This window comes from Rhinatrema bivittatum, chromosome 3 (genome assembly GCF_901001135.1).
Source record: "Rhinatrema bivittatum chromosome 3, aRhiBiv1.1, whole genome shotgun sequence".
Taxonomy (NCBI): Eukaryota; Metazoa; Chordata; class Amphibia; order Gymnophiona; family Rhinatrematidae; genus Rhinatrema; species Rhinatrema bivittatum.
Genome location: NC_042617.1, coordinates 17,724,737 through 17,744,393, shown reverse-complemented (window position 1 = coordinate 17,744,393; position 19,657 = coordinate 17,724,737). Strand labels below are relative to the sequence as shown.

The 19,657-nt window shown below is 41.9% G+C and overlaps 1 protein-coding gene across 2 annotated transcripts in view; it reads left to right on the top strand.

Annotated features, from left to right (window-relative positions):
* The window catches only part of KIF6 (kinesin family member 6), an 811,696-nt gene that overhangs the window by 577,482 nt on the left and 214,557 nt on the right, over positions 1-19,657 (top strand). For both annotated transcript variants that reach the window (XM_029592929.1, XM_029592928.1), the window contains exon 14: positions 16,352-16,460. In XM_029592929.1, the coding sequence (XP_029448789.1) occupies positions 16,352-16,460 (109 nt within the window). The remainder of the gene's footprint in view (positions 1-16,351; positions 16,461-19,657) is intronic.

The window sequence follows — 19,657 nt, the reverse complement described above, 5'->3', positions numbered from 1 at the left end:
TTTCTGCAGATAAGAGAGGTTTTTTACCCACAGAAATGGATTTTACCAAATTGCCCATCAAATGTCTGGATAAACTTACACATGTGCTGAATGGAGGCATTCCTGGGGTCAGGCTTGAGTTGGGGAAGGGTTTGCACTTGCACATAAGAACATAAGAACATAAGAAATTGCCATGCTGGGACAGACCAAGGGTCCATCAAGCCCAGCATCCTGTTTCCAACAGAGGCCAAAACCAGGCCACAAGAACCTGGCAATTACCCAAACACTAAGAAGATCCCATGCTACTGATGCAATTAATAGCAGTGGCTATTCCCTAAGTATAATTGATTAATAGCCATTAATGGACTTCTCCTCCAAGAACTTATCCAAACCTTTTTTGAACCCAGCTACACTAACTGCACTAACTACCTTCTCTGGCAACAAATTCCAGAGCTTTATTGTGCGTTGAGTGAAAAAGAATTTTCTCCGATTAGTCGAAACTATGAACATAAACCTTACCTGAAAATTGTGTGTGGGTTAATTTAGTGGGATAAGTTTCAAAGTGGACGTATGAAAATTGCTGTAATGTACATGTGTTTTTCCTGCCTACCTTAGGAGGGCTGTTATAAAATGATATCCTAAAAGCAGGACTGAAGAGCCAGGGCTTTACATGGCTTTGTAAAAGGTACGTCTCTGGAAGAGAACTGTAGAGTCTTGGGGCAATACATGAAAACACCCTTTCTTGAGCCTATAATCAGTTTAATCGCAGACAGAGATGGGGTGCAAAATAAAATGCCCCAAAATGAACGTGTTCTTCCTAGGATATAAGGTGTAGGCCGATCTCTTAAGGCACCGAGGAGAGGAGTTATTTAGTCCTAAAAACTAGTGCTGGCAGTTTAAAACAGGACCTGAAGGAAATTGGAAGCTTATGGAGGCTTTTCGGTGCTGGTGCGATATGGTCTCTGACTTCCAGTCCAAGTGTCAGCGGTGTTTCGAAGAAACTAGAGTCTGCAAAGCTGTTTCTTGTGTAAACCCATAAAAAGGGAATTGTGGTAACTAATGCAGGCATCTCAGCTGCAAGAGCATCTCTGGTTAGATAGGGTCTAAAACTGCAGATGACCCTCAGTGGCGGAGTCCAAAATCATTTCTGACAGCTCTAATCTCAGCACTTCATATTACAATGCCATTTTCAAAAATAAGATCTGACAAAGGAAAATTAAAGGATGATCTCCTAATCCACAGAATATCTGCTTTCTGAGGATTAAGCCTTCATTTATTAGAGAACATCAGCTTCTAAATCGTAACTAAACAGATCCAGTTAGCTTCTGACAGCTCCTCAGTGCTAAGGAGCCTGATTTCCTATAAGGAGATCAAGCCAGTGCTTTGGGATAAGTGGGTGTTCTGTTTTATAACAAGCGGCAGCCTGTGTTATTGGAGCGTGTACTGCGCCTTTGCCCACACACTAATTTCAGAAAAGGAGCTGGCTTCCCTAGGTGTGATTACATTATGGCTTAAAGTGTAACCCTCCCCTCTGGTGCGGTTTTCACCTTCGCTGTTTTTGGCAGCCAGCTGTGTGCTTCTTTGCAGCCTTCAGCGGACTCAAGCAGTTGGATAATTACGATTTTTTTTTTCAAAGTCAAAAGGCTCTCTGTACTCACATCTAAAAGTATTTTCACCTTATCAAAAGTCAAAATAACAACTAATGTCAAACCTAAAAGAATTTTTGAGAGAAGTGTGAGTCAGATTTTCATTTCTTCTTTTTTTTTTTTGGCTTGGAAAGTGTAATATGGACTTTTATTTTTCACAGAAATTCCTGCCACAAATAGAATACCTCAGTCTCAGATTCTTAATCTCAGATCTACTACCTGTACCAGTTTCTGAAGTTGAGATTTATGCATGTTGTTAAGCTCCCTAGTGTAGAGTGCTGGATAAATAATGAAATAAATTGAAACCAAAAATCTGGCTGAGCTCTAAACAGCTTTTCTTCTAAACTGGCACAGAATAGACTCTAATGGGTTAATAAGACACGCTAAATGGCACCATACGGAGCAGGTAACACGCTTCTGAGAAACAAGAAATGCATTCTTTTATCTAATAAATATAATTTTCTAACAGGCCGATTCAATAAAGTCTGCAGGAGAGCCAGCGCTCCGAGGCGAGCGCCCACTCTCCCAACACGTGCCCAGGCACCTCTCCTGGGCACGCGATTATTTATTTATTTATTTAAAATTTTTATATACCAGCATTCATGATACAATCACATCATTTAAATTAGGGCCTGTGCTAATAAGGAGGCGCTAGGGACACTAGCGCGTCCCTGGTGCCTCCTTATTGGCGGAAGTGGTGGCTGTCAGCGGGTCTGACAGCCAATGCTTAATTTTACCGGTGTCGGTTGTCGAACCCGCTGACAGTCACGGGTTTGGAAAACGTATGCTGGCAAAGTTGAGTGTCTGTTTTCCAACCCGCGGGCTGTGGGCAGATTTTTTTTTTTAAAGAAATTTTTTTTGTAAGAAATTTTTTTAAAGAAAGTTTTAAGAAATTTTTTTAAGAAAAGTTTTTTAAAGAATTTTTTAAAAAAGAAATTTGTTTTTTTAAAAGAAAAAATTTTTTTTTACATTTTTGGGGCTTCCGACTTAATATCGCTATGATATTAAGTCGGAGGGTGTACAGAAAAGCATTTTTTTCTGCTTTTCTGTACACCTCCCCGATGCTGTCTGAAATTAATGCCTGCTGATGCCATTCCCAGTTTCCCCAGTTCGTTCCCATTTCACCCAGGTAAGGGATAGGGCTTCTTAACCCCCCTCCTCCCTTTCACCCTTAAAACCCCACTGACTAGCCTAGATGTTTTTATTACTCACACGCCATCCATAGCAGTAGTAAAGATGCGCGACGGGGGTCCCGGCGCGTGCTTGTGCTTGTAAATACGTACGCACACACTTCATGTTAAAGTCCTAGGATGCCCGTGTCCCACCCCTGCCCCCCACCTCCGTTGTTTTGCACATCAGGAGATAATGTGTGTACACGGGTGGCTTTCAAAATCCGCTTGGCACATGCTGGCCAGACATACTTGCGTATCTCCTGGTTTTGGCATGCACAGGGCTTTTAAAATGGGCCTTTATGGGTAGCAGCACCTTCCTGCTCACTCACCTGCTTCTGGCCTCGGAGGTGCTGGGTTTTCAAGGTCTGGTCCCGTTTTGTAATCGGCATGGTCACCTCTTTAAGCATCAATCCACAGAGTGCGCTCTGTGGATTGATGAGCTGTGCCAGGGAGCTGAAGGTGGCTTGTAGACTCCATTCAGTGGGATGAGGAATCAAGCAAAGTGTTCCTGTTTGTGTCTTGTTTTTAATCCAACAGTGCTGTGGTAGAAAATGATCATCTAAATGCATGTAGTTAAGGGTGTTTGGTCTTACAAATACACTTTGTACATGTGAGGTGATATTTTCAATATTTCAGAAAGCTCTACAATGAAAAAAAAAAGCAGAAATAGTGATTTTTCCAACCTGCAGCATGGGTAAGGCACGAGCAATCTTGAGTGTCTTGCACACCCAAGAAAGTGTGCTTCGATGTCTTGTACTGGATATGCAGAAGTGGCTTTGCTTAAGAGGGAAAATCTCTGTGAACTCAATTTTTCAAATGAGATCTTGGGCTGAGAGATCGCAGATAACTGTGCTGTAAGTAAGATTTTCCCCAATGGCCATATGGCACTTTTATTTCTAGGTGTGTTTTGTAAACCTGACTCTCGGTCAGTAGGAGGCACCTCTCGTCTCATCAGACTCTGGGCGGCTTCTGCAACTTTTAGGATCAGGAACCTCGCTGCCTAAAAAAGTTCTGCTGCATGGCCTCTTCCTTTCATTTGCACAAACTGCATCTTAGTGCTCATCTCCACTGGTTCTTTCCAACAGAGACTGAGGTCCAGAATTGGCCTAAACCAAAAAGTCCAGTCATGTCTCTCATCTAAAGCTTTCCATTTGCAGAAAGCATCATCTAGTGTGGCTCTGCTCCGTTTCCTCCCCTGAAAAGGGTGCATCATCACTGCATGTTTCAACATTTAAGCATTCCTTTCTGGGCTATTTTTATACAGTACAATTATTAAATCAGTTTCAGATGTGCTGATGCAGAGGTCTCACTAGAATTCAGCATAAAATAATGTGCTTTGTATTGCGCATGCAGGGTATTTCAAAGAAAGGAGAATGTGTTTATCCTGCCTGTTGGTTGCTCGCTATGATAGTTTCAGTAGTATAGTATTCAAGCTGACTCCAAATAAACTTACTGCAGCTTAAAGTATAAACTTGAGTCGTTCTCAAGTGATCTTAATGAAGGACAAAGCAACAAAAAATACAGCTGAGTTCTGATATTATGCTATATTATTTATATTTTCTGGAAATATGGACCATAATGGACAGCTACTGGGAAAAAATATTAACCGAAGTTGGGAAAAAGCTAGGGGCATTAATATTCTTCAGGTTTCGTTCTCATCCCTAAAGGGAAATAATTTACCACTGTAACCTGACAAAGTCAGGTTTTTATTTGTAGATGAAACAAAAGTTATTAATTTGAGAGCATGTAGCCAGAAGTATAAGACAATCAATAGTGCAGCAGGCTTACCTAGCAATCATAAATCCAGAAACAGAAAGTAAAGACAGGCTGTAGGGGAAGGTCAGAAAAAGAATGATTTGGGTTCGAGGTGAGTCAGGAAGGAGGCTTGTTAGAGCCAGGGTTACTTCAGAAGAGGATCATTAAGACAATGGATGTTGTGATGTTGCATCCTCCTTGTTGCCTGTTTGTATGTGATCATGGGTATCCTGTCTTGCTCCGTTCACTCTGTTCCTGCACCTGTTTGCTGGCTCAGAAGAGCACTACAATAGTGTCCATTGGTCCACCAGGACCACTAGTGAGCACACATTCAGTAAAACCTCACTTTCACCGTGCAGTCCTCGCTGCAGGCTTCCTGTTCTGATGTCTGCCAAAGTGTGTAATGTGCATGAGACTATTGTCTGATTTTTTCTGACATCAACATGAGACAGTTTCCTAAAGCCCGTTTAACATTCTTTGTTATTCTTTAAAAACATAAAAATGCTTTTTTACTCAATAAATGAAATATTTGTGATTTGTTTATTCTTGTTTTGCATAAGTTCTTATGGAATTTGGACTCTGAGCATATTTAAATGAGGCAGTGCGATGACTGAAATGCGGGAAAGCGTTTTCATCTTTCCACTCTTCATCTAAGCGAAGCATGATTGGAGTTCTTCCTTCACCCAATTCCAGATGTTGGTGAAGCCAGGAAAGGAACTCTACAGATCTGAAAAGGGAAAATGAGTCATACATAGTACAATGGAACTGTTAATATATTACATGATTCAGACCAAACATCTGTCTCCATAACCATGTGCAGGAAGTTAATGCACCAGGACACTGAACATCGTTTTTTTAACATTGGATTTTAATATTTGTATTTGTCAAAATCAATGAACATGTGTCTGCTTGAAATTTGTCTAAGCCCTGAATTTGTAAGACCATATTGAACTTCCATAGCCAGCAGCAATGTCCAAAGACAATACAGCATGATGAATGTATTGAAAACCATAGAGTACATAATTTTGTGGTGCCACTGTGCGGCAATTATGATGTTTGTCCTTATGGTGGCTCATGGCGGTTTTATCTTAATATTATACCCAAGGACTGTAGTAAGCCTCATTTTTTGTGGCAGTTAATAGTTTCAAGCAACTTCAAAAAATCAGCACATTGCAATATTTTACTAGCACTGGTCTGCGCCCCTAGCATTTCTAATCAAGCACGTGCATATTTACAAGAGCTTGTCACTGTCTTTATGTATGGAGCCTTTATTCTCATTCATTGTCTATGGGGGAAAACAGGCCCTAAAAGCATGTTGAGCCTTTGTATGCAAAGGCGCATATCAGGCTGCAAATAGCAGCTTTTTAAAACAGGAATTGTAAAGCAGGTCAGCACTCCTAGAGATTTTTCCCTCTGCAGGAGGCTCTATCCCCAACCAGTGAGTACAGTGGAACCCAGACAAATGAGTTCTCTGGTTAAAAAATATGGAAAGTATTCGCTAAATAGTTTACAAAACAGTTCAATTAATTTCAGTGCAGGTTTGCCTCAGAGCTTATGCTCATCACATTGGCATCTGGATGAGCCTAAGGCATCCTGAGATTTAGGGATGAGCATATGGAGATGGCAACATTTTCCAAATTTGAATATTTATAATGTTCTCTAAATATAAGAATTGTATAATGAAATCAGCTCAAGAATGAATCAAGCAATTAAGAGGTAAAAAAAACTCTCAGCAAACAGAATAAGCAACTGATCTCTCATTTACTGCATGCAGCTAGGATTACCATTGTGTTTTACTGTAAAGAGATCCCCTCTTTAAGTTATTGGAAATAGAATTGTGGCACAAAATTGCAATCCCTGGAGTCTCCAGCCACCTGATACCCCAGTTATCAGCTCCACCCCAAGCGTTGGACAACCAGATGAAAACGGCATATATTCCGTTTCTGTTGAACAGCCTTGGCGTTCAACGGCATATTTTCCGTTTCTGTTGAACAGCCTTGGCGTGAGCTTCTCCCCTCTGTGAATAAGGGGACCCCCCCTCTTGCTCAACTTGCAACAGTTCACCGAGCAATTTCAAATTGTCTTTGAGGAACCAGGTTATGCAGCAGCAATGGGATCCGACCTCCTTCACCTCTGTCAAGGCTCCAAAATTTTGGCAGAGTATGCAATAAACTTCTGGACACTGGCTTCTGAACTAAACCAGCAGGAGGACAGTTTAGTTGCTATATTCCTTGAAGGTCTTCATTAAAAATCAAGGAAGAGCTTGCTGCCAGGGATCTCTGGCAAAATTGACCGCCATCTACAGCAGAGGGCCCAAGAAACCCATCCACCAAAAGGAATATTACATTGATATCCCAGTTTCAGCACCTACTTTCACCTCCAGCTCCTGCTCTCTTGACCTCTTCTCTCCCCAAAGAGTCAATGCAATTGGGCTGAAGTAATTTAGCTCCAGAGGGGAGATACTCCATTACTGACAACAGGGTCTTTGCTTATACTTCACTGGCCAGGGTCATCTCTGCGGGGAGAAGACCCTAAGCCTTACTGTTCCAGCTTCCCAGCTACTACTTCCCGTGACCCTGGAGTTGGATTTCACATGCTTCTGCACATAGGCTTTTGTGGATTCGGGCTCTGGAGGAAACTTTATCTTGAAGGAACTAACTGACCAACTCCTAATTTCCATGGTCTAGATGGCCTCCCCTTGATAATCTCTTCTGTCTGCGGAGATCCTTTTCCAGACCAAATTACTCTGACCACAATGCCCATAACCTCACACACTGGCCTGCATCTGGAAAAACTTACCCTGCATGTGATCTCCAGGGTCATCCACCCCATTATTTTGGGATTACCGTGGCTCCAGCAGCATCAATCACACTTTGACTGGGTCATCCTACAACTCACCCAATGGGGCCATGAGAGAACAGATTCCTGCCAGGAGCCTGTAGAACCTCCTCGCCCTATGACCGTAGCTACCTTACTTCCTGGTCCTCCCCTGCAGTATATGGACTACAAAGATGTTGCTTGAAGAAAAAGGCAGAGACTTTGCCACCTTACCTCATGTACAATCGTGGCATTGAGCTTCTTCTAGGAGCTAAACCCCCGCACGGATAGATTTATCCCCTGTCTCTCCCTGAGACTCAGGCCATGTCCAATTACATCCGAGGATTTTCCATCCTTCTTCTTCCCCAGCTGGGGATGGGTTTTCTTCATTGCGAAGAAAAATGGCTCCCTCAGGCAGTGCGTTGACTACCGTAGCCTGAACGCCATTACAAAGAAGGACCATTATCCATTACCTTTAATAACAGAACTTTTCAATCACCTTCAAGATGCCAAGATTTTCACAAAGCTGGACCTCAGGGATGCGTATAACCCTATCCAAATAAAGGCTGGTGACAAGCAAAAAACTGTGTTTAAAACTCACGACGGACACTATGAATACTTAGATATGCCCTTTGGGCTTTGCAGTGCCCCAGCGGTTTTCCAGAAAATGGTAAAGATTTTTCGTGACCTACTCTATACCCATGTGGTTGTGTATTTAGATGGTATTTAGATGACATTTCTTTTCCCAAACCCTCAGTGCCCATTGCCGAGATGTCCTCATGGTCCTGCAGCATTTGCTGGAGAACAATCTCTATGCCAAGTTGGAAAAATGCCTCTTTGAACAAGAGGAACTCCCCTTCCTGAGGTACATAATTTCTCATGACAGATGGATTCTGCATGGATCCCCCCCCCCCCCCCAAGGTGAAGACTGTCGGAGACTGGCCCCATCCCGAAGGGCTTTGGGTTCTACAAATATTAATCAAGTTTACTTAGGTAATAGCCATTGCTATTAATTGCATCAGTAGCATGGGATCTTCTTGGTGTTTGGGTACTTGCCAGGTTCTTGTGACCTGGTTTGGCCTCTGTTGGAAACAGGATGCTGGGCTTGATGGACCGTTGGTCTGACCCACCATGGCAATTTCTTATGTTCTTATGTTCTTATGATTTGCTAATTATTATTGTCAATTTATACCAAATTACTCCTCCATGGCAGCCCTCCTTACTGCCCTTACCTGGAAGGGCACCAACACCAAAGACTGGCCACCTGAGGCTCTAGAGGCATTTCAGGAGTTAAAGAACACCTTTATACATGAGCACTGCTGCCTTTGTCACCCAGATCCTATGTGGTTCTTTGTCTTAGAAGTTGATGCCTCTACCCTGGGCGAATTGGCTGTTCTGAACCAACACACCCCAGAAGGTGTACTTTGTCCATGTTCCTTCTTTTCAAAGAAGTTCTCGCCAGCTGAGCATAATTACAGCATCAGATATTGAGAGCTTTTTGCTGTCAAACTAGCCCTCAAGGAATGGTGCCACCTACTGGAAGAAGCCCAATACCATGTTACGATATTATATGGACCAGAAGAATCTCCAACATCTACATCAAGCTCAGCAGCTAAATGTGAGACAGGCCCATTGGGTCTTTGTTCTTTGCTCACTTTGACTTCGAATTATGGTATCGGCCAGCACTCAAGAATCAATGGGCAGGCATCCTCTCTCGCTCCTTCCAGACCGAGGATATTCAGAACCACGCAGACACATCATCGATCCTGCCAAGATATTCCTGGCTACCACAGTAACCGTCCCTCCAGAGAAGATGGCCATACCCTCCAGACTAGATGAGAAAGTGTTGAAATGGGCCCATGACTCATGTGTCACAGGTCGTCCTGGGCAGATGCAAACCCTTGAATTGCTTCAACGATACTTCTGGTGGCCCCAAATGAAGCAAGATGTCAAGGCCTATGATGATTTGTGCCCCATTTATCCACAGCAAATATCACTGCATGGCAGACCATAGGGGCTGTTACAGCCTTTGTCAGCCCCCAGGGATCCCTGGACCCACCTATCTACAGATTTTATCATGGTCCTTTCCCTCTCAGAAGGTGCCACTATGATTTGGGTGGTGATAGATCACTTCTCTAAGATGGCAAACTTTATCCCGCTATCGGGCCTTCCTTCCACACCAGAGCTAGCCCGTCTCTTCACACTCCATGTCTTTTGCCTGAATGGCTTGCCAAAACACATATTATCTGATAGAGGAGTTCAAGTTACCACATGATATTAGCGCTCTCTCTGTAAGAAGTTTGGCATCACACTTGACTACATCATGGCCTATCATCTGCAAGAGAACAGACAAACAGAGTACACCAATAATACTCTCAAGACCTTCCTTCGCTCATATGTCAATGAATGCCAGGATAACTGGGCCCTCTCTTCTACTTTGGGCCACCAGTCCTCTCCTTTCCATTTAGTTTACGGGAAACAACCACTGCATCCTTTGCCATTGCCCATGACAGTGCCTTCACCAGCGGCTCAACTCTCTGCCCAGGAATTGCATGTACTATAGAAATGGACAAATCACCTGATTGAGAGAGCTGCTGACAGAGCCAAGAAAACTGTGGATGCCTATAGAAGACCAGCTCCCCAGCTTAAAATTGGAGAGAAAGTGTGGCTAAGTACTCAGCATTTATGCTTGCGGCTCCCTTCCATGTGTCTGGCTCCACTTTAAGCTATACCTTTCTCCATGCTCCAGCAACTGGGGATTGTCACATACCAATTACAATTACCACCGACATTAAAGATCTACAGTGTATTTCATGTGCCACTATTCAAGCCAGTGGCATTTTCATGGCCCTCCAGGGCACCACTTGAACCTCAGGAAGTGGCTATTGATTGAGATACTGTATACAAAGTCGAATAGGCTTTGGATTCCCTGTATACTGAAGAAGTTCTTGAGAAAAAGATTGAAGTATTATCTGAAAAGAGAGAAGAAACCCATTGCATACAGAAATTCCAGATCAGTAACCAAAGGAAAAAGCTCATTGTGACGGGTGAAGTGGATAATAAAACTCAAGTAAAGTCACAAAAGGAGTCCAGGAAAAGCAGTAACCTGAACGAGAAAAGCTGGAAAGCTATGAGCACAAATGCTCATAGTTTGTGCAATAAAATCCCAGATCTGCAAGCCCTAATGGTAGAGGCAGACTTGGACGTTGTTGCTGTCACGGAGACGTGGTTCATGGAATCAGATGATTGGGATACGGCAATACCGGGCTATAACTTGTTAAGGAAGGACAGAGAGGATAGGAAAGGGGGAGGAGTGGCTCTTTATGTAGAAAAAATATCCAAAAATTGATCGCACAACCTTTTTTGGAAAGGGGTTTATATCATATATATTAAATCGAAAACCCAAACCCCCCCTATTTTATTCTATATGAATAAGATCTCAATATTATCAAACCCCGTTCACGGGTGAAGCATTCCTCTGAAATATCTCCAAAGCTCTGGAGTGATCAAACTCTCAGAGCCATCATTTTGAAAGAACAAAAAAAAAAAAATTTTATATGGAAAGAGAGCAGGTTTCATATATTCGAGTCATCAAACCCCCATCGGGTGAACTCACTAGGTATATAATCATAAACCCTCCTCCTTCATCCAGTATTTTATGTGTATAACGTGCATCCAAGGTGAACGATCTGTATATATATATTTGTGAACCTTGTTTCTAAGGAATTTTCTTTAGTTTAAAAGAGCATACTTGTAATTCAACAATGATGCAAATAATACAATGCTTAATGTCCCAACTTATCTTGATGTAAATAGGATAACCCAATGCAGCCATGTTTCAGGTCCGTCAATGGACCTTTCCTCAGGGAATGTTTCCTTGTGGAACTCTTCGTCGGTGCATATGCATAACTCCAAATAATCGTCTCCAATAGATTCGATCTTCTTAAAAGCGAGTCCACCAACTCTGCTACCATTAAGCGCTAATACCTAACAGTCCGTTTTTAACCCTGGTGCACGGATGGCTGTGCAATCAATCCCAAACGACGCTGCTGTGACATAAACGCATCTGCTATTATACCAGCGATCCCCAATCAAGCACCTCATTCAAACCGTGAGGCCTTTGTGTTTGTAAAGTAAATATCCAATATGCTTCCCGTTTTTTAAGCGCACCAATCCGGTCCCCTCCTCTCACCAATGGTTGCACATGATCAATGACAGTCCACTTCAAATCACTGAAAATATGTCCTTGCTGCACACAATGTGTGACTATCGGCGCTGTCAATGTTGCCGTATTTAATTTAGATTTGTGTTCATCTAATCTTATTCGGATTTTCCGAGGATACCAGTCATATATTCACTGCCTAAAATCCACAAGAATTTAAACAAACCACCGATTCAACCAATCATGTCTTTGAATGACTCTGTACTTGAGGCACCTGCTATATTAATAGATAAAAGTTTTCAGCCATACGTGGCATAGTCATATGTCAAGGATACGATTCATTTTTTACAAAAACTTCAGGCCACAATTTTAGAGTCTATTACTAGTTACTTGTTAGTAACATTAGATATAGCTACATTATACACCAGCATTCCTCAGACTCAAGCATTCCAGGTGATTGAACAGTGTTTAGCTCACAGATTGGATCATCAAAGAATTTCCACCAGGGTGATTTTACAATTACTGGATACAGTACTATATCATAATTATTTTATGTTCAATCTTGAGATCTATTTACAAGTTCATGGAATCCCGATGGGATCGCTGTTGACTCCGACTACAGCAAACATTTATGTAGCGCAATTTGAGGAAGACTTGGTCGATAAATCTGAGTGGTGACAAGATATTGTAATATGGGTCCGATATATAGATGACATCTTTTTTGGTATGGAAAAGTACACAAGAACGTTTGATGCTGTTTCATGACTGGATCAAGGCGCAGAATTCCCATCTTCAGTTTACGATGCAGCAATCTGATTCACAGATTGCATTCCTAGATGTTCAGATTCGATTAGAACGTGGTACATTTAGGACTATAGTATACCGTAAACCTACGGATAAAAATAATTTGTTGAAATTTCACAGCCACTATCCTCACTCTTTCAAGTGTGGGTTGCCTGTCAGTCAATTTTTTCGTTTAAAATGTATTTGCTCTAATATGATGGATTTTGAAACACAAGCTTCTATACTTTGGGATCGTTTCTTGGAACACGGGTATCCGAAGTCAGCAATAAAGAGGGCTTATAAACGGACCAAATACTCAGACAGGCAAGATTTGTTACAATACAAACCTGTTAAGCAAGATCCACAACTTGTCTGTGTTTTGAAACAATCAGTGGCTACCAATGCAATTGCATCATCTATACACCGCCATTGGCATGTGTTAGCACTGCATGATATTTTTAAGGAATCACCATTGATTGTAACAACCTGTGGTGCTAACATTAAAGATAAATTGATTCATGCCCTACCAAACCCGCGTGTTCAGAATTCCACAGATGGCCATCGCCAGTGTGGCCAGTGTTTACAGAATATCAAGTATCTCGTAAATTTAGCACCACATGCAATTCAGATCAGATCGTTATTTATGCTATCATCTGTCCCTGTCCTCATGTATATATAGGCAGGAATCAAGGAATCAATGTGCTTGATCATCTGGGTGTGGGAGTTACTAGAGTTCACTTTCAACTACCCCAAGTGTCATCTCAGTCCGACACCTCAGCTGGAGTTTATCGGAATTCTGCTAGACATGACTCAAGCCAGTATCTAGATCACTCAACTGTTCAGGAATTCTCTGTCCTGGTGACAGGTCAATTCCAGTCTGGTCAGAGGAATCCCCTTACAAATCTCTGATTCAAATTGTCCTTATGTCAAATGTTAAATGTTATTGTTACTTTTCAATGTTCCTTGTAATAAGCCCAGGTCGGACCGCCCCAACCAGGGTAACTTATTGTTTATTGTAAACCGGATTGATTTGTATTGTATACAGGAATTCCGGTATATAAAAATTAAAAATAAATAAATAAATTATGACGGATGTATCCATTCTGTGTTGGAAAGCTCATGTAAATGGGCTCTGCACTCAAGGCTTGTGGTCTGCCCAGGAAAGTTGCATCAAATAAACTTCTTGGATTTCCAGGTGATTCAGTACACTCTAAAGGCTTTCAGAGATTGGCATTCCAACAAACTTATCCTTGTCCAGACTGACAAACAGGTGGCATATTATTACATCAGTAAGCAGGGAGGTACAGGTTCATGCCTTCTGTGTCAGGAAACTGTCTAGCTGTCCAGCCAGGTAAGTAGTTCTGATGACCGTCCCTCGGAGGATGGTTTTCAGAACCACTTACATAGCTAGAATGGAGAATGTGCTAGCAGACAAACTGAGTTGGTCCTTGCAATCACATGAGTGCTTCCTCGACCAAGGGACAGCAAACCAGATCTTTCACTGCTGGGGAACACCTTTGTTGGATCTGTTTATGGCCCTTGGAACAGGAAGGCCCCACTGTGCATGTATCCTCTAATACCTCTAGTAGCGAGAACTTTGTTGAAGCTCAAAGAGGACAGGATGACCATTTATTTTGTTTTGTTTTATTATTTTATTTGATTAATATTTTGCCTTTAAGTCACTTCAAAGCAGATTACATTCAAATACTATAGGTATTTCCTTTGTTGGATCTGTTTATGGCCCCTTGGAACAGGAAGGCCCCATTGTGCATGTATTCTCTAATACCTTTAGTAGCGAGAACTTTGTTGAAGCTCAAAGAGGACAGGAGGACCATTTATTTTGTATTGTTTTTTTTATTTGATTTGATTAATATTTTGCCTTTAAGTCACTTCAAAGCATATTACATTCAAATACTATAGGTATTTCCTTGTCCTCAGAGGGCTAAAAATCTAAGTTTGTACCTGAGGCAATAGAGGGTGAAGTGACATGCCAAAGATCACAAGGAGTGGCAGTGAGATTTGAACCCTGGATTTCTTGGTTCATAGCCAATGCTGTAACCACTATGTTCCTACAGGAGATGTTCATTAGGGAACCAATCAGTCTGGGGTTTCCCCTAGATCTCATCAGTCATGATCAAGACAGGCTTTGCCATCCCAACCTCAAGTCCCTATCGCTCACCACTTGGATGTTGAGAGGTTGATACTGCAATCCATTGATTTGTCTGATGATGTATCTTGAGTTCTTTAGCTTCAAGAAAGGATTCCACTAGAAAATCCTACAGTTTACCGTGAGGAGGTTTACCATGTGATGTGAGAAAAAAGCTCTAGATCCTTTCTCCTGCCTCACACAAACACTGCTTGATTACCTTCTATATCTGTCTGAGTAGGGTTTTAAGACCAACTCTGTTAGGGTCCACCTTAGTGCAACTAGTGCCTACCATCACCATGGAGAAAGTAAACCTATCTTTGTACAGCCTATACAGCTGTTGTGTCGGGATTTCAACGTGGTTTTATCCCAGCTGATGAGAGCTCCCTTTCAGCCACTGCACTCCTGTGACCTGAAGTACCTGCCTTGGAAGGTCATGTTTTTGGTGGCAGTCACTTTGGCACACAGAGTTAGTGAGCTTCAGGATCTAGTAACTTATCCATCTTATTCTAAATTTTATTATGATAGGATGGATGTGTAGGATCACCCTAAGTTTCTGCCTAAGGTGGTGTTGGAATTCCATTTTAACTAGTCAATTGTTTTTCCAACATTCTTTCCCAGGCTGCCTGTCTACCAAGGCAAACAAGCACTGCACAGTTTGAACTGCAAGACAGCCTTGGCCTTCTGCCTGGAGTGGACTGAAGCCCTTAGAAAGTCCACCCACTTTTTGTTTCTTTTGATAACAAATAGCTGAGGATCGCTAAATGTTTCTAAATGGCTAATCAATTGCACCTCCTTCTATTATAACCTGGCTGGCTTGAATCTGGTGGGTCATGTCAAGGCTGTCTCTGTTTGAGCCATGGCAGCATTGGTAGCTCACCTAAGATTGGTCCCCATGGAGAAGATCCACAACATGGAGTTCTCTTCACTCACTCACATCTCATTATTGTTTTACAGAATTGGCTAATGCAACACTAGGTTTGGTCAATATGTCCTTCAGAATTTGTTTGAGGTATAGATCCCAACTCTCTTCCCTGCTAGAGCTTGTTCTTTCGGTTCCAGGCTGCTTCTCATAGTTTTAAAAAATAGGGCTTGATGCTAACAAAAAAGCATCATTGTTGTGCCCATTATCATCTGTTACGGTTGTTTCCCCATTTTTCAATGGAGGCAGCATGTACCTAGGGATTCTCCATGGGTGAGAGCTTCCATCCTGCTTGTCCTTGGAGAAAGCAGAGTTATTTACCTGAAACAGGTTTTCTCCAAAGGCAGTAGGATGTCAGTCCTCATGAAATTGGCCCACATGGAGTTGATTTCTCCATAACAATTTTCTTTATTGCTAAATTAAAAGACTGAAGGAACTCCGCATGGGTGTGTGGTCTATGACATGTGTGAGCATGCCCAGTGAGGCACAGTTAAAGTTCTAGAAACTTTGATATAATTTTTCTGGGCCAGACTCCATCAGATGATGTCACCCATGTGTGAAGACTGACATTCTGCTGCCCTCGGAAAACACTTGTTCTCATCAAAAGTGAGTCCAGAGTTGATATGTAGTGCCCCAGGCTTGCTATCTGAAGTGCTACTAAATGCAACAAGTTTAACATCCATTCAATTGCCATGACGTCTTCCCTAAAGTAGACTAACAAACTGTTCCTGAAGCCTTATATCTGGAACAGCTTGTATTCCACTTTGAATACAACTGGGGAAAACCAATTACTGAAAATGTATCATGAAATATTCTCCTCACCATGTGTTTCTGAAATGTATTGACATTTATTACTATTAATGTTCTTTTATTCTGAAAACATTATTTCTTCAAAATTCCTGCCGGTAACACATTAATTTATGAAATAGAGTGTCATACTTCTGCTACATATGATTTTTTCCTTGGCAGAAACAGGAAGAGATATGTCACTGGGACGACAGGAGGCATTCGAAATTTTTAAGAGGGATTATGCTGACAGTGTGACTATTGAAGATAACAAACAGCTTCTTAAACAAAGGTAAGGGGATGCCATAGCAGGGAACATAGCTGTATTTTGTTATATACTACTATATCCTTGCTTCCAATGGGCCCTACTTTGAGGTTTTTAGATCTTTCACCTGCCGGATATTCTCCCCAAGTAGGTATGCTGCTAATATACAGCGTTACCCCTGTAGAAGAATGGGCATTATTTGTTCCTGAACCTGTATTGTAATTCAGAATTTTCTCCAGCCATCTTCACATCCTAGGTGACATAACTGGAGATTTTCTTGCTTTCCCTAAGATTTAGATACTTCTAACAAAGTTGGGACATGCATTATACACAAACCTGCATCACTGATAAAGCATTATCTTTACATTCTTTTCTCCAATGGATCGAATGATATTGTTGCCATGGTTTCCGAATACTACCCCAATAGTATGTGGTCCAGTGTTTTATTTTATATTTGCACACCCACCCTGCTAGAAAATTCAGGCACCGTTATAAAAATGGAAAAAGAGTGCACATTATTTGGGCCATATTTGCAAAGGCTGACACTTATATTGAGCCTATAGCAAATCTCTTCCACTAACAGAGCCTTTATGATACCAGCTTATAAAAGCTCAGCCCCCAATCCTTTTTGGATTTGTTAAATCATGTGCCAGGGAGGGCACAATATAAGCTATTTCAGTGTCACGGTATCTTAGGGGAAGGGTATTATATTAGAGCCACTTTTTGTGGCACTACTTATTCTGGCCCAGATAACTAGGCTTGAGGCTCTCTTTCTTCCACTCAAAGTGAGTGAATGAACTTTTGTAGACTAATTGAAAAACAGATCGTCTATCTTACTTTAGAGATGCACCATAGGTGCAAATATTATGGTAGCTGCAAGCCTAGAAAGTCTTTTTTGTGGGTCACAAAAAAGTGCTGAAATATACTAAAGTTAAAAAGCTTCAGTTGAAGAGGCAAAGAAAGACTTGCTGCATAACTATTAGGAGGAGTCATTTGTACTTGCTAGTGAGGACCCTTAGCAATACATTAAAAAAAACTGAGCTCCTAAATTAGGGACCTATTTTCAGCTTAAAATTGACATAAATTTAGGAGCTTAAAAGTTAGACTCCTAAATTTAGGCCTGCTATTCATTTGCTTAGATTTAGGAACCTAAATTAGATGCTTAATTCTGAAAATCCATGCTAAGCTCCTAACTTTGTTTCCCTGCCCTAACTCCACCCCCACTTTTTAGGATCCTAAATGTAGAGGCCTAATGAAACTAGGAGCCAAAATTTAGGGAATCCGCCCTAGTACATTTTCAAAAGGGCCAATTTAGGAGCCTAATTACAAAAGAAAGGGACCAATCTTCAGAGAGTTTGAATTGATTGGATAGACTGTAAGTATTCTACCACTATTGCCTAGAAGCATAATCAGATCCCTCTTGGATTTTTATGGAAAAGTCTTTCTGTTGTTATTATCATATGCATAACTTCTCAAAAGAAGAACAGCATCAGTACAATTAGTATCAGACCAGCTCAAATATACTCTAATACAGCAATCTTCCTATTCTCCTGAAAATCCCATTCCCACCCCAAGCCTTGGATTTTTAAAACTAATTTAGATTCACATTTAAAAAAACAAATAGAGCTTTCCAATCTAGAACCCAAGCAGCCTTTCAAGCTTATCTGTAGTTTAACCCAGTCTTGCTGTCTGCAGCTTGAGCCAAACTTTCCATTATGTAGGCTGACCCAGGTATTGCAAGACTGAAAAGTATTTGAAATGAAAACCAGATCTGTGCCTTGCTGTATCATGGTTGATGTGGTGGGGCTCCCGGGGCTTCTCAAGCGGCCATGTGCTCCAGAGCTGCTAAAAGTCAGTCCTTGCAGGGGAGAAAGCAATTAACAAGCAGCCTTTTGACTGCTGAAGGCAAGGCTGTTGGTTTAGCAGGAGCTGTGGGGGGATGGGGGAACCCACAAGTTGTATTTCTGTCTCATACACAGCAGGGTAGCAGTTAACATGCACCACTTTCCCACTGGGAAGCACTGGTTTGGGGAGCTGTTCCAACCTCTTTAATCAGTTTTCCCTTTGCTCTGGAAGCAGCTTCCAAAACTTTCCATTCCCACCCACGCTGGCTCATGTCTACTTGTTTCAGGGATTTTGTCCTGCAAGGAAAAATAGCTGTGAAAGGGAGCTGGCTTCTTATTCACTATTTATAAGATAGAAGGGGAAGAAACAAGAAAATAATAGGTGTTCAGGGATTTTATGAACTGCACTGTTTCCTTTTAGGTACTCTCTTTTAAGGGCTCTCACTTCAGGTTCTATAGTATTCTACATGATAAATCATGTTTCATGGATTCTTTCATCTGTTGATAAACATTTGATTACTTACCCTCCACCCAAATACATCAAAGTGAGGCACAATTCTAAAAACTAAATTAAAACAACGAAATTTAAATAAAATGTCAATAAATAGTAACCTTCCATGCTCAAGCACATGGAGCTTGATTTGCCCAAATTCTTTTTCGCCTGATGGAAGTTGAATAATGGAAAACCCTCAAATAGCAAATGTTGGAAAAGTAGTTACCTGTGATAATTGTTAGGTTTTTGCCTGTTTCATAGTCTTATCTTACCTTCTTGATGCCTCCCTACCAGCAGAGGCCCTCAGTAAACCTCTCTACTAGCCTTGCCAGGCTCCTCCTCGCTGCCCTGGCCATGCCCAAAGTTTCTTGCTTTGTTTTGTGGCCTGCGGGCCTTCTGCTTTGCTCTAGTTTTTTCTTGTGATTTATGGGCCTTCTGCCTTCCTCTAGCCTTGCCTTGTGGCCTCTGGGCCTTCTGCCTTGCTTTAGCCTTGTTTTGTGGCCTATGGGCCTTCTGCCTTGCGCATTGCCTTGAGGCCTTTGGGTCTACTCTATTTGTTGCCTTGTGTGATCTGTGTTTGTCTAGTTCCAGGTCCTAGCCTTGTATCCAGCCTTGTCTTATCTTGCTTGCCAAGCTAGTCTTGCCTTGTTTCCAGCTTGCCTTGTCCTGCTTGTCTCTAGCCTGTCTTGTCCAAGCCTTGCCTGTATGGACTCATTACTATAATGTACTGCCACTGCAGAGACCTACTGGCCGCCAGAATCCAAGGGCTCAATCTGCAGGGGAGCAGGCAAGCTAGGCGGAAGACCAGCCTTTTTCTTGTTCCAAGTTCTACCGTCATCCCATGCCACTCCCCAGTTGGATATCCCTGATTCAGGGAGCCTTAACAG